This window comes from Alexandromys fortis, unplaced genomic scaffold, assembly GCF_014885135.2.
Source record: "Alexandromys fortis isolate MF-2015 unplaced genomic scaffold, M_Fortis_MF-2015_v1.1 scaffold_4, whole genome shotgun sequence".
In the NCBI taxonomy this organism is placed as follows: domain Eukaryota; kingdom Metazoa; phylum Chordata; class Mammalia; order Rodentia; family Cricetidae; genus Alexandromys; species Alexandromys fortis.
Window position 1 is genome coordinate 23366209 of NW_026067944.1, and position 16324 is coordinate 23382532.

The 16324-nt window shown below is 35.1% G+C and overlaps 1 protein-coding gene across 1 annotated transcript in view; it reads right to left on the reverse strand.

Moving 5' to 3' along the window:
* The window catches only part of Stxbp5l (syntaxin binding protein 5L), a 208717-nt gene that overhangs the window by 21560 nt on the left and 170833 nt on the right, over positions 1-16324 (reverse strand). Inside the window, exons 21-22 of the mRNA XM_050148905.1 lie at positions 5319-5489; positions 2942-3181 (exon numbers count right to left, since the gene is read on the reverse strand). Coding sequence (XP_050004862.1) covers positions 2942-3181; positions 5319-5489 — 411 coding nt within the window. The remainder of the gene's footprint in view (positions 1-2941; positions 3182-5318; positions 5490-16324) is intronic.

Here is a 16324-nt window from a genome sequence, read left to right on the forward strand (position 1 = left end):
ATTGTCTCCTCCCATCTTACATTCCTCTCTAGGGGTAGGATTAAAGGCATGCATCACTACTGCCCAGTTTCTATGGCAAACTAGTTTGGCAACAGGGATTAAAGGTGTGTGCCACCGCTGCCTGGTCTGTACGACTGTTGAGTGAGGGTATCCTACTCCCTGATCTTCAGGCGAACTTTATTAAATAGAAATGAAATAGCATTACAATCCTAGGTTCCACTGCCATTGAGAGCAGTAAATAGACATGGACAGCTATGAAGATGTAAAAAAAAAAAAACTAAAAGTGGAACTAACATATAATCAAGCAATATAGCACTGGGGTTGTAACCCAGGACCGTGAAGATACTTGTACTCCTATGCAGTGCTACTCACAATAGTGGAGATGTGCAAACAACCTAAGCCTCCAGCAGAGGAATGGATTACAAAAAGTCATATATAGATGTATATATGCAGTATTATATTAGTGTTATATTATTTGTATTTTGATAAACAAATATTGCCTGAAGGCCAGAGACAAAGCTAAAACTGCTAGAGGTCAGGCAATGGTGACGCACACTTTTAGACAGAATTTGGAAGACAGAGTCAGATGGATCTCTGGAAGTTTAAGGACACCCTGAACTACACAAGATCAATGCAGAAAGAAATCTATGCTCACACCTTTAATCCAAGTCCTAGGGAGTCACACAACTTTAACCCCAGCACTAGAAAGGATATAAAATGGGAGGAGATAGAGGCTTAGTCTGCTTACCTGCAGTCACCCAGTTTTGGTAGAGATTAAGACTTCTCTAGTGGCTTGACTGTTTTGCATTTATGGTTTTTAGGTTGATCCCCAATTTATGTCCATGAGTTTTTATTATTTGTGCTACATATATGCTATTGCAACATTGTTTAATCTTTTTTTTTCACACCAAGGGCCATGCTTTTCCTCCCTTTTTATAATTTATTTTTTTAAATTTATTTATTTATTAAAGATTTTTGTCTCTTCCCCACTGCCTAAAAGAGAGCAGTTCTTTAATATTAAAAGACATCAAGGGTATTACATTTAGTAAAATAAGCCAGCCACAAATGGGTAAATTCTGTGTGATTTTACTAATATGAGGCATTCAAAACAGTTAAATTCATATGTGCTAAGAATAAACTGATGGTATCTATGAATGGTAAAAAATGGTAATGAGCATTTCCTAATAAATTAATATAGAATTTAAATTATGTAAGGTAAGTTAGAGAGATGTGCTGTGCAGTACTGTATTATAGATAATAATACCATGGGGGGTTTAGGACTGAATGGGGTGTAGAACAGAGAATGAATATGGAAATAGATGAACAATCATCAACCACAGAACAATCATCAACCACAGAACAACAACAATTGCAGAGTCAGTCAACGGACTGTGAGGAGGTACAGCAGTCTCCAATCTCAGTCTCATCCTTACGTCACCTTTTCTCCTTAGGAAATTCCACACCCTTTTCTCTGTTTACTGCTAGAAAGCTGGCTTCCAGTTATTCTTTTTTTTTATTTTAATGGATAATTACAAAACAAACATGAACCTAGCACTATAGTTTTCTTCTTTTTAATTAATGAATTTTAAATAGTAGTATCATGTTTACAGAAAATAGATCAGATCATATACAGCACCCATATTATCTCTTCTTTCATTTCTTTTACCATTAATAGCTGTATTAGTAGGCTATATTTGTTAAGCACTTGGGACTGACTTGTTATCTGAATACTTATCTTCCCCAAATTGTGCTGTGCTAAAGTAAAATTATGACTAAATATAAATAAAATAATGCTAAAGTAAAACAATAAGGGCCAAACTCAGAAGTCCTGATTCAGAACCAGTTACAATAAAACCAGGCCATGTTTCATTATTTCTGCATCTTGTTTGTTTTGCCCCTGCCTGCTGGAGAGCCTGCAGGGGACCCCACAGAATGCCTGGCACGTACTGGATGTCCAATATTATATATATATATATAATCATTAAGTTAAAGAATAGATTTGAATTGGTGATTCATTCTGACCTCACTGATCTGACTCTAACTTCAGCAGAATAAAAAATTCATATTTCTTTACAATTAGAAATGCTTTAAAAAGTATTTTTCTCTATGTCATATTGGCTCAAAATAAAGTGTTTGTTTTTAGTAGTTTAGAGACAAGAGGTTTCTAAATTTGTCACACTCACAGAGCTGACTATTCTGCCTATGTAACACAAGTTAATACAAAAGCCCAACTCTCTCTAACCTGTCATTCATGCTATATGGACAGTTTAAAAAAATCTCTTACCCTATGCATTCATAAAATTTTTTAGCTTAATATACCTAAAACATTTATTATATTTATGAAAGAGGAAGTAAAACTAATAATGATTAGAATCTGTTAAAAAATATTCATAGGAATGTCAAGGGAATCACACAAACTTTTTTAAAAAAAAAGAAATAAAAATGAAATTTCAGGGAGAATAGAACATGTTCCTAAGTTGAATTCTTGAGGATCTTCATGAAAATGCAAGGAAAACTTCAAATATCCACCTTAGGTCAGATTTCTTCTACTTTCTTTATTCTGATTTCAAGAATGATGTAAAAACACTTGTAGGTTCTGGCCTGACATAGAACTTTGGAAAAATGCCAAGTTATTAAAAATAAATTGAACTTGTGCAGTAATGTTTATCTCAACACTTTTAAGGAGCTTATTTCTGAAAGCAGGGTTTAGATTGGCCTTTCTGGATCCCATTCATAGAAACAACTCAACTGTACTCTCACCCTGAGAAGTGGTAAATGGCAGTGTGGTAAGTGTTGGAAGAATACATGAAGTTCTAATAGTCCATATTACATATGAGGCTTATACTCCTCACCTTCATCCAGAATCAATGCATATTAGCAATTCTTGATATCTAAAGTTGAATAAGTAGCAGCAAGGGAATGAATGAGTCAAAACTCTTACCGCTTGGCAATACCATCACTGGCTCTGTACACCTTTGTTCGTCTGATGACGGTAGGTTCAGGGAGATGAGTAAAACCATTCCCAGACTAGTTCCAACAAACAGACAAGGCGAAACGGTGGAGTCGTTCTTCCGCGCAAAGGATTCCATGAAGTATAAAGCTGTAACCGCTTCTTTGGAGTCTTTGTCAATACTGGAGATGCTAGAGCTCCTGGAGCGGTTATAGGAATTCTCTCTGGCTTCTATGAAGGTTTAAAAAGCAAAATTAAGCATTAGTGAATCTATAAAACAAGTCAAATTTAATACCTGAAAACCATAATTATGAGAGAAAGAAAGGTTTTATTCTTTGTTTACTGGCGTGAAGTCCCCAAGGTACCAGCTCATTTTGAAGGAGTAGAGTCTGAAATCTTATGTGCTATCATAAACTTAGGCAGAGTTAAAACCAAAATTCCAGTCTCCTGAGTTCTAGCACACCACGTTTCTTTTTTACATTTCCTGAATGATCAGTTAAAATTCTTAAATCTAAATAGTCAAGATTATAACATTTTCTACCACTGTAGTTGTTTTTCCTTCGCATCTTTTGATCATAGACACCATACTAATAATCTTTGGCAAGTCACACTTACCAACAGAACCATGGTTGCCCACATGAAAGGACTAATCTGGATCATAAATGATCTGCGACAAACATATTGTATGCAAGTGAAGCTCTAAAAATCGAAGTTTTAATGTAAGTCCAAAAACGGGAATGTGATTTCTGTAGACTTGTTTTGACCTGCCTGCCTATAACCCAAATCCAGGTTTAACTAACTAACGCCAAAGGATAAAACAGACTGTGCCATCCTGTTAATGCTGGATTTTCCGAAAAGGCTTCAGCCTGCTTAGAAAAGAAACAGCAGCATGGTTTTATGTGCTCTTGCTTCATTAACACCTGAGCATATGCACCCTCCAACAAGCAAAAATTCCTCCATCTGCGAAACAGAAATATAGTTATACTGACTTTAATTGCTCAAGGACAGGCTCCTAGTATTTCTACTGTCTTCACTCACCTTTTTCCTCTTGACAGATCCCAGTGTGCCTTTTTTAATTTTCATAGAACCAGATGAAATATGAGTTCTTCAAAATATATTTAGAAGGAAGAGAATGCAATATTCCCTATTTTCCCTATACCTTTACCAAATTTATAAAAAATATCTTGTAAAATTTATCATCTATATATTTTACAAATTTAAAGACAGAATTATTACTAAACTATTTTCTAGCACAAACTAGAGGCAGAAATATCTATGACTCAAAAGTCTGCAGCATTCATTCCAATGATTATTCTCTTGCTTTTATAATTCTTACACATTGCTCCTATTATAACATTTGTAGCCAATCTGTCTCCAAAGTTTCACTAATGATTTATTATTACTCAATACTGATACTCACAAACACCTGCTAGAAATATGATTTAGTCATTTCCATGTCTACTGGACAAGATTTAGTATGGCATATTATTAAATAAAAACTGAGTAATGAATTCATTAAAAACATTTTTGAAGAAAATAGATTGCCATTTGAAGATTTAAAGAATAGTATAGAGTTATTACAGCCAAATATTTCTATTATTTCCCCCCTCCTAAAATCTTTATTAACAAAAGAGTAAAAGCAAACTTATAAGATTCTGTTTTCTTTCCTGCTCTAAAAAGTTTTGTCTCTTTTCTTATTGTATTTGACTCCCCATCCACATACTTATTTTATGAATAAGGAAACAACTTCCTTTAAAAATTTACAAGGATTATAAACTTTATTATTTTTATTTATTATTTATTTATTTGGTGGCCCTGGGGATATATTCTGGACCTCACGCAGACTGGGTAAGTGCTCAGCACTGAATTATATCCCAGACTTTTTGTCCTTTTTTCTTTGAGATAGGGTCTTGGTAAATGGTCCAGACTGTCCTTGAGCTCTTTCTGTAACACAGGCAGGTCTTGCAATCCTCCTGCCTCTGCCTCCCCAGCAACTGGGATTACAGGCCTGTGCCACCAGATCCGGTTATGATTCTGAATTTTAGAATTTAAAAAAGTGTCTTTTTAAACTTGGTTATATTCATTTGACAGCATAGGTAATTAAGGTTGCCTTTGTAGATTGTCACCTTTTGTATAGCCTACCTATAGTGGAGTCATTTTTTTTTTCTGTTTTTAGAGATAAGGAAGGAGGTAGACTGGGGAATAGAATTGGAGTTATGGCCACAGTCAAGTAGGATCTTGTTTTTTTCAATGTCATGTGGGTTTTATCATCTTTTAAATTAACTTCCATTTCTTGTCTCCCAGCACCTGTTACCATGACAAACCAAGCTTTTAACTGTACTCACAAGAATTGACATGTTTAGCCTACCTTCAGTTGTAACTGGTAAAGAAATCTCCATGCAAGCAGCTGACTGTGCCTTTCTAAATGGTGGTCTTCCAGGACCCCAGCGATTTACTTTTGAAACATCAGCACTGGAAAGACGTTTTCCAGAACTGCAACTCTGAGAGGTTGGACTTGTGCAGTGTCCATTTACATGGTCTGTACCAAGAGGAAGAAGGCAGAATAAATATCATAGTTAAGTCTTCAGATGAGGAAATCCAAAGGCATAGTTTAAAAATGGAGGAACAAGAATTCCTCTTCTTCCAACCCATTTGCATATCACTAGTTTCTTGTTATTTTAAGATTTAGTTACAATTTCAGATTATAAAAAATCAAAACACTTATGTATAGCACACACTTTCATAATTTGTTTATTTATCATTGTTTGAAATGTGGTGTATATTCCTACTATGTATTCAATATATTGTTGAATGGCAATATAAAATAAGTTTTAATAATGTATTTTTATCACATTATTTGAACAGGTCCAATTTATGTAAGTTTTGGAAGTATTTCTTTTACTTGGAGTTTAAGATGCAGAACACAGCATCATACTATGCACTTGAGAGCGGTACTTAAGGACATAGCTGCCTTCATGCACATTCTAGTTTTGACACTAATTAGTTCTGCCCTACTCATGTCTTCACTCTGTGATTTCCTTTGTAAATCTAGAATGTTACTGCCTAGTTCATACAGTTTTTGTAGTGTTTTTGGAGTCCATGTGTACACAAAGGGCTGCAATAGACACGGTATAAGCTTTTGCCTTTGTCACTCTTGTCTCAGAGTATAGAATTACTTAAGTATAAAATATTCATCTAACATCTATGAGTGTTTGGATAGCACTTTGAAAACTTGGACTAGGAGTAGACCTTATAATGGTACAAAACTTATTTAGCACAAAACAGATTTTCTTATTTTGCCTAAAAGTAATAAATTGCATTTGAAATACCCTTCATGGTTCTGCAATATAAAGAACGCCTATGGACCATTCTGCTCTGGTCATCCTTGAGGTAGAGCTGCTGTATGGAAATGCCTACTAGCAATGTTAACTATGTGGACCTGGCAATCTATTACAGCCTTTCTGTACTGCACAGTTTTAAAGCCTAAAATTGTGTCTTTCCTGGATTACTTTGCAGCTAACTCATGGCAGGAATTATTTCTCACTATTTTATTGTACTAGAATTTTTCCTACCAATTTTTAAAATGAGAGTTAACATTTATCAGTATTTCAATGGTGGGCATTGTGTATGTATATATCTGTGTACTATCTTATTTAATTTTCAAATAACCCTGTAAGCTGTAAGATAATTTATTATTATTGTGACATTATACATGATAAAAATGGAGAACATAAAAAAATGAGATTTCCCATCAGGGAAGAGTCTAAACTGATTTTCTCAACTGATATATATATGCTTAAACACTGAACTATAGAGTTAGCCAAATATTTGAGAAAGAATTAAAGTTTTGAAAATATATTTAGTAGTGCTTAAGAAGCCAATGAAGTCAGTTGAAACTTAGTCATTTTGGAATCAAAGCATCTTTCATTTTGAACAGAAATTCAGAAATCTCAGCTAAAAAGGCAGATTTTATCTTATGAAGACACTGTGAAGAGGAAGTCAAGAGTTCTAATCCTCCTTCTCCAGCATTAAAAAAGAAGAATAATGAAGGCAACATTTGTCACTGACCACCTAGTGAGCGTTAGACGATGGCAACTGCTTTGGATATACAATTAGCAACAATACCCCCATCCTCATACAGCAGTCAGAAAACCCCTGCTCTTTCCACAGACATGGTACCTTGCTTTAGGGCCTATGGCTTATCCACTATGCCAAGCAAATGTTCTTTTAAAATAAATCCGTGATAGATGTTCTTGATAGATAAGAATTGAAAAAATTAGACATAGCTCAGATAGTCAACTTGGAAATTTATGTTAATAAAATGGAGCTAAATCAAAAGAAATGCAAATCTAGCTATTGACTAAGTCAATCTCTGTCATATTGTTTACTACATAGGCTTATCTGGAGCCAGTTTCTATTCGGTTTTGCTTGGCTTTGCTCATAGTGATTAGTCAAGGTTCTTTCTTGTTGTGTCAAGAAGCTATTTTCATTTCTGAGAAATATTCCATTGTCTGGGTATGCCACTATTTGCTGAATCATTTATCTTTTGATGATTATTTTGGATTCCCTCAGTTAACAATTATTTTTAAAGAGATTTAAAAAAATTAATATTTTGAACTCATCAGAATTTACCATTTTTGGTGTTCATCAGTTTCTGGGTATGTTGAGATTTCTCTGACATCTGGATATTTGGAGGTTGAATTTTTTCAGGTGTGTGTGTGGCCACTACATATACATATAGTGTGTATCACTATATGGCTCAGGCTGTCCTCAAGTTTGTGATCTTTTCCTTCCCTTTTCCAATTGTTGGGAATGCTGTAGACATGTGCCACCAAGCATGTCTTTAGCTTTTGTATACCCAATAAAGCATTTATCTCACCTTCATTTTGAACATGATTTCTATTGGTGGCAGAATGTTATGCTGTTTTCCTTTCAATAATTTAAACATACTTTTCTACTTTCTTTCAGCTTTCTTTTTCTGTGGAAAAAAATTTGCTTTATTCTTGTTTTTGCTACTTGACGTGTTAAAATGTCATCTCCCACATCTCTGGCTAATTGGCACTTAAAGAAATTCAATTATGATGCTCTTTATATAATTGTCTCTACATTTCTCATGCATGGGGTTCATTATGCTTCTTGGAACTGTGGATCTTTATTGTTTATCAAACTGAGAAACTGTTCATCATTTATTCAAACATTATTTATCCCTCATTATTTCTTTTTCCAGAATTCTTGCAGCATATGCACTAGATGGCACAGAGTTTCTTTCTAAACAGTAAATTTTTGAGTTCATGTTGTTCTTAAGCAGTGTCAGTTCTTTTTATTAAGCTCATCTAGTGAAATAATCATCTCCAAGAAAATACTTTTTATCTCTAAAAGATTTAGTTTTTTTTATATAATTTTATGCTTCTTTTTGACATCCCGGGACCTCTCTCTCACTCTACAGTATATTTAAGTAGTTTACTAATTCTAGCCTACCTATAATTTTTATGTCAGTTTGTATTGATTAATATTTTTCTTCTTCATAGTTTCTGCTTTAGTATAGGTTCTAGACACTATTACATGCTAGTTTTAAAAAATTTTTCAGTATTAAAGATACTTCAGACTTTTTCCAGGATACAGTAAAAATCTTTAGAAGGATATTTTTACTTTTATTTTACAAAAATTATATATCCATATTAACTTGTCTAAAATGTTCAGAATAACATATGGGCAAGTGAAGTGAATGACGATATAAGGGGTAACTCTTCTATGACATAGCAACTGTAAAGCAGTATGCTGCTAGCTAAAAGAGAGTTTAGATCAGACTAGAAGGAGTTTCTTCCTAATGGCCCTTTCCAGCTGGTCTTCTCTTCCTGACCACAGTTCTTCTCACTTCTCAGCCTCATCTACATCAGGTCCTAGGAATGAGCTTCCTAGCTATGAGGGAACCTTAATGTTTAATAAGTAATATGTGACTCCCACGTGCATAAAATGTGATGCTTGGCTGACAGGAGGAACTGTGAGAAATAACTTCTGAAGAGAAGCTGGATCTGGTTGCAGATGAAAATTCCTGGAAGAATCTGTGTTTTTAGGGACTGATCAGCTGATGAGAATTCCAGTACCTGCAGAGGCATGCGGGCTGTTCAGAGACTGACCACCTTATCTTAGCCTAGGTTCTGATCTCCCACCTCCCAGTCTGAACCACACCGTCTTGTAACAAAAGATAAATGGCTTTTAGAACCTACTAACTTAGCAGGCAATTAGCTTCTATCAAATCAAAAACAAAGAATGCTATCAAATAGCATATTGAGCCTGTAGAAAAGCGCCCCTCATTTCAATGTAAATGCCTTCTTGGTAAACCCACAAATGTACTTCAAACTTGCCTTGATTTATGACTTTCTCTGTTCTGTAAAACTATAAAAATCTCCTTGAAACTGCTTCCATTTTGAACATGGAATTTACGGTACCTGTAGTCCAGTAGAGAGAACTGATACCTCAACTCGATTACAAACTAATTTCACTTGAACACTGTAAACCGTTCCATTGAAGGAATATGAGTGATTAAAGTACAAGTCCAGTAACTTCCTTGCTATGGGAGAATACTCTTGTATACTATAAAGATTTGTCACTTGTATTGTTTTAGTACAACACTGATTGGTCAGTAGCCAGGCAGGAAGTACAGGTGGGGCAACCAGAATAGGAGAATTCTGGAAAGAGGAAAGGCAGAGTCAGTCACCAACCAGATGCAGAGGAGGAAAGATGAGAATGCCTCACTGAGAAAAGGTACCAATTCATATGGTTAAATATAGTTAAGAATTATGGGTTAATTTAAATTGTAAGAGATAGATAATAAGAGATAGATAATAATAAGCCTAAGCTAATAGGCCAAATAGTTTATAATTAATATAAGCATCTGTGTGTTTCTTTGGGATTGAATGGCTGAGGGACCAGGTGGAACAGAAACTTCCATTTATGCATCCTGACACCAGATGACAAATATAAACTAAAGGCATTCCTCACCACTAAGCAAGGAGCTTGGGCAATAGTCAAATGAGTCCTCCACACTGCAGAGAACAATAAACACATCTGTGAGAGCACAGCACAAAATAACCCCACTGCAATAAATAAGCAAACAAGAATTAGAAAATAGAAACAACAAAGAAATAAGAGTGAATACATACTGTCAAAATTAACAGAATGATAACAGTTTCAATCTCTCTTTCAAACAATGCATACTAACTGACTAGATTAAAAACAAGACTCTCTTCTTTGTTGACTGCAGAAAATAGATCTCACTGCAAAGAAACAAAGCTTTAGAGGAAAAGCATGGAAAGAGAAACTCCAAACTAACGGAGAAAGCTAGCAAATGTAGCAATTTTAATTTCTAACAAAATGGCTCCAAATCAAAATTAATTAGAAGAGATACACGGCATATTACAATTCTGAACATACATGCCCTGAATGTTGGGATACTCAATTTCATCAAAGTAAGTGCTATTGGGTGTAAGGGTGCTGACTGACCTTAGTATAGTAATATTGAATAGCTGTAATACCACATTTCCACCAATTGCACTGGTTGTTCAAACCAAAACAAATTAACAAAGAAAAATAAAGAGATAAGTAACATTTAGTGAAAATGGGCCTAAGAGGCTTCTGCAGAAGATTCAATCCACATCTTGCAGACTATGTATTCTTGTGAGCAGTCCACAGGAGTTTTTCCTTAAACAGACTATATTGTAGTACGCAAAGCAAGTCTTAATACATACATGAAATAATTTCTTAGTCCTTATTTGATAAATAGGCTAAAACTAGAAGTGAAAAAGCAAGATAATGATATAGAAATGAAAAAAGTCAGTGAAGCAAAGAGTTGGTTCTTTGAAAAATTCACAGCACTGACAAACCTTTAGCCAACAACAAATTCCCAGCAAAATTCATCACAGACTTCAAAAGAATGGTACCCAACTTCATATGGAAAAGCAAAAAACCCAGGATAGCCAAAACAATTCTGTACAATAAACGAACTTCTGGAGGCACCACAATCCCTGACTTCAAACTCAACTACAGAGCTACAGTACTGAGAACAGTCTGGTATTGGCATAAGAACAGACAGGAGGACCAATGGACCCAAATAGAAGACCCAGACGTTAATCCACATACATTCAAACACCTGCTCTTTGACAAAGAAGCAAAACATATCAAATGGAAAAAAGAAAACATATTTAACAAATGGTGCTGGCATAACTGGATATCAACATGTAGAAGAATGAAAAGAGACCCATATCTATTGCCATGCACAAAACTCAAGTCCAAATGGATCAAAGACCTCAGCATAAAGCCAGCCACACCCAACCTTATAGGAGAGAAAGTGGGAAGTACACTTGAATGCATTGGCACAGGAGACCACTTCTTGAATATAACCCCAGCAGCACAGACACCAAGAGAAACAATTAATAAATGGGACTTCCTGAAAACTGAAAAGCTTCTGTAAAGCAAAGGACATGGTCAACAAACAAAATGACAGCCTACAGAAAGGAAAAGATCTTTACTAACCCCACATCAGACAGGTGTGATCTCCAAAATATACAAAGAATTCAAGAAATTAGACACCAAAAGATCACATAATCCAATAAAAAAATGGAGTACAGACCTAAATAGAGAATTCTCAATAGAGGAATCTAGAATGACTAAAAGACATGAAATGTTCAACATCCTTAGTCAGAGAAACGCAAATCAAAACAACTCTGAGATTCCATCTTATACCTATAAGAATGGCCAAGATCAAAAACACTGATGACAAGTTATGCTGGAGAGGTTGTGAGGTAAAGGGAACACTTCTGCACTGCTGGTGGGAATGCAAGCTGGTACAGCCCCTTTGAATATCAGTGTGGTGATTTCTCAGAAAATTAGGAAATAACCTTCCTCAAGACCGAGTAATAACACTTTTGGGTATATATTCAAAGGATGATCAATCATGCCACAAGGACATGTTCATGGCAGCATTGTTTGTCATAGCCAGACCTGGAAACAACCTAAATGCCCCTCAACCAAAGAATGGATAAGGAAAATGTGGTACATTTACACAATAGAGTACTACACAGCAGAAAAAAATAACATCCTGAATTTTGCAGGCAAATGGATGGAGATAGAAAACATCATTTTGAGTGAGGTAACACAGAAAGACAATTATCACATGAACTTACTCATAAGTGGTTTTAAATATAAAGCAAAAAAAAAAAAACCAGCTAACAAATCACAATCCCAGAGAACCTAAACAACAATGAGGACCCTAAGAGAGACATATATAGATCTAATCTACACGGGTAGTAGAAAAAGACAAGCTCTCCTGAGTAAATTGGGAGCATGGGGACCTTGGGAGAGAGTTGAAGGCTAGGGGAGAGGCAGGGAGGGGAACATAGAAAAATGTAGAGCTAAACAAAAATCAATTAAAAATAAAGAAAGAGAAAGATGCTAGATGGTGGTGGCGCACGCCTTTAATCCCAGTGCTTCGGAGGCAGAGGCAGGCAGATCTCTGTGAGTTCAAAGCCAGCCTGGTCTACAAGAGCTAGTTCCAGAACAGGCTCCAAAGCTACAGAGAAACCCTGCCTCGAAGACCCCCCTACTCCCAAAAAGAAGGCGAAAGACGATCCAAATTAATAAAATGATAAAAGAAAAAGAGATGCTGTAACAAACTATAGGGAAATCAGAAAAACATAAGAACATATTTTAAAAAAATCTATAGCCTGCCAAACAGGAAGACCTAAAAGGATATGGAAGAATTTCTGGATATATATGATCTATTCAAGTTAAGTCAAGATGTAATAAATAATTTAAACAGACCCACAATCCCTATTGAGAGAAAAGCAGAACTGAAAACCTCCCAACTAAACAAAAGCTCAAGGCCTGATAGATTTAGCATAGAATCCTACCAGACCTACTAATTGTCATGGACTTTCAATTCTACCAGTTTGCAGCAATGATCTTGGTTTCTGCTTTCAGAAGAAAAAAATACTGGAAATAGTAATAACAACAATCTTAAAGAGCTAAAAGAGGGCAATCCAAAGCAGCTTTTTACACCAGAAGACCAGCACAAAGGTGATTGTAGCTTGTCTGTTTTACTAAGACCTTAGTTGGATTTCCCTCTATAGCTTTGTGTCAGAGTAAAGGAAATTAAAATATAGTTTATTTAATGAAGTTTAAAAAAGCAAAACTAAAAGTCTCATATGCAAACAAGAAGATACAAGCACTGAAAGAAGTGTGAAGGCCTGTCTAAGGAAGTACGTTCCAGTGTCAGACTTTAATGCCTAAGCCTATTACCACTACACAAACCAAGCTCCTTAAATCAAATTGTCTACAGTGTTCCTAAAACAAAACAAACTAAACTGAAAACAAAGAAACAAACAACCAAAACCAAAACTAAAACACAAACAAACAAAAAACAGCAAAATTAGAACCAGAACTCCATTTTATTTTGTGCGAGACTTTTTTGGTGAAATAGTGTTAATTCTAAGCAGTACTAACATATACAATAGGGAAAAGAATCCAGAAGAATGCTCATTCACAAGATTACAGTCATAAAGTCCATATATGTGACAAATAATAAAACATTTTTGTGATGAAAAGAAAACAAGAAACATTACATACCTTGATGTGTAATGATTTATAAATGTAATTTTGTAAAATGATTTTTAACAAACATAATGTTGAATGCTGCCAACAGAACTCTATGGTGATTTTCACAAAAGCCTTCTTTGGAAAGCTATTAGATATGGCTATCTAGGAAGCATTATGTCATTTATGGATTGGTTGGTAAAAATGTTCAGCCAAATGAATGTAAGAAAACTTAAAGTTGTTGGCTTTTGCCTACCGTACCAAGATCAGCCTTAAGATCTGTTGGCAGACTTAACTTTCTTGATCCTTTGACTGAAAAAACAGAAAAAGGAAAAAGGCAGTAGTTAATTATATGAAATAAAAGAGGAATGTGGGGGACAGCATGTTTCATAGTCAGTAGCATCCTGGAAGTTACACTTACTATGCATTTATGAGAACAGAAATGTTGTTCCAGTGTTAGTTGGGTTGCCATTCAGTAGGAAACTTTAAATAATCAAGCAGAAACATGAGAAAAGCATTTGCTTCTAAAGTAAATAAGTGATTTTTTGCATAGTTTATTATACAATGTATGATAAGTAATTTCTTAATAGGAAATTACTAAAAATGAATTCCAGACATATTTAACAGGTATATATTGCAATAAATGTATAAACTTACATTATGCACAACGATAAAAGTAAAAACACTAACTTTTTAAAGATAACTTAGTTTAAAATAGCTAACAGTCTCAGTGTTATTTCATCTACCATGGACAGTACTTTGATTATTTCACACACAAGAGAATTTTCTTCTTTTGATTCAAAAACTACTAGTGTTGTTCAGTCCTTACTTTTAGCATTGTTATGCATAATGGGAGTTTATCAGATCATCATGTTTGGCAGCAATCATCTTTACTCACTGAGTCATTTTCCTGGCCCTTAAATATGTTTTTTTACCTTGTGTTCTGAAATACTACCTTCCTTTTATTTTACTTCAACAATCTAAAGATGTAAGAGCTGCTCATGCTTCATAAGTTACACAAGTCTCTATTTTATGATTTGACCCAGTGCTATAGACTGTTGGCTATAATAAGCCATGCTACATTACATAAAAGCAAACATAAACTCTGATAAAAGCAGCATGCTTTTGTCTCTGCAAAAATACATTTGCACATCAGTCTATAAAGACTGACAAGAATTAAAATCAGATTTTAATAATGTGATATTACACTCAGCACAAACAGAAGATGTTGTTAAGCAAAACAAACAAAACAACCCACATAATAATGGTCTGGCGATATAGTATTATGAAAATATTTTGCACATTCCAATAACTGGAACTTTCACAGGACTTTATATCCAAAATTAATAATATACCTTAACATCACTTAGCACTTAAGATTGCTACCCAACTATATACTGACCGTTTAACCTGCCTTTTAGCGAGCAATTTAACAACCAATCCCACTTGCTTTGGATTTCTCATGTAATCAGCTTCTACGTCCTAAGCTAATAGATAGCTGTAATCCTAAATTCTGCGTTCTTCCATGCCCTGACCCAGAGTATGTGGTTTTTATGATAATTCAGAGTATACATGTGGTTTTATGATAATCATTTGCTTAAAACATCTAATATAGATTGAAGGCAGTCGTAGAAAATGAATATTCACCATCAGTGATGGAAGTAACAAAGACATTGTTTGAAACACAATGATCCTTTTGTACTGTTTAGTATCTGGGTCAGCTGGAGCCCGTGACTTAACCCCTTGCAAAATTCTGTTAAAGGTATCTGTAAAGTCTCCTTCATTTCTTATTTGTGTGATGCTTTTTGTGTGGTTCAATGAATGAGAGAACAAAGCTTTTTGCTAGAGACATAGACACAGGCAGACAGAGATAAACACACACAGGCACACATGAGAGACAGGCACAGATTCAGACTCCTACAAGAGATAGACAAGAGGATGAAAGACACAGGGAAAGTAAAGCAGAGGTTTCAAATCTGGGCTTGATCTTGGTTAAATGGTTCCAAAGGGCAGTACTTTCATTTCTGTCCTTAATGTGATCCCACATATTATTGGCTACTTTGAGTTTATTATTAATACATTCAAATTGACCACATAATGGTACTTCAGAAGAGTTATTTCATAACTCAGACAGACTGAAAAGGATTTCTTAATTTTTAAATTGTTTCTATCTTTTTTAAAAATAGAATTTTTAACATATCTACATCCACCCTCCTTCCCTCCCTCCTTCCCTCTCTGTCTCTGTTTCTCTCAAAGATTACATTGATTTTTTTTTTTAAAAAAGGTCTACAATCCCTGCCAGGTTTAAAAAGTCTAGGATAATACAGCAGGGAAATTATTACAGTATTAGATTAATATTCCCTACTACTCTTTGCTGCTGTTGTTGCTTTTCCTATAGGCAGGGTTTCTTCATGAAGTTTAAACTGGCTTCAAACTCATTAAGCATTTGAGGGTGTCTTTGAGATTATGATTCTGTTGTCTCCAGCACCCAAGTGTTAGGATTATAGAATTGTATCACATACTTAGTTTATATGGCGCTGGGGACGGTACCAAGTCTCCATGCATTCTTGGCAAGCACTCTGCTAACTAAGCCACATCCCCTACCATTCTTCTTATGTTTCCCTCATCGCTAATATTCTAGAATTTAACTTTGGCTTTCAGATCTTCTCTAGTGTTTGGAAATCTCAGTTTGTATCCAGCTTACCACCCACCTTCCTGGCCCTCTGTAGACTACTTCCCCAGAAAACTAGGACTATTCTCACAAATCTTGTCCTCAATTGTGCT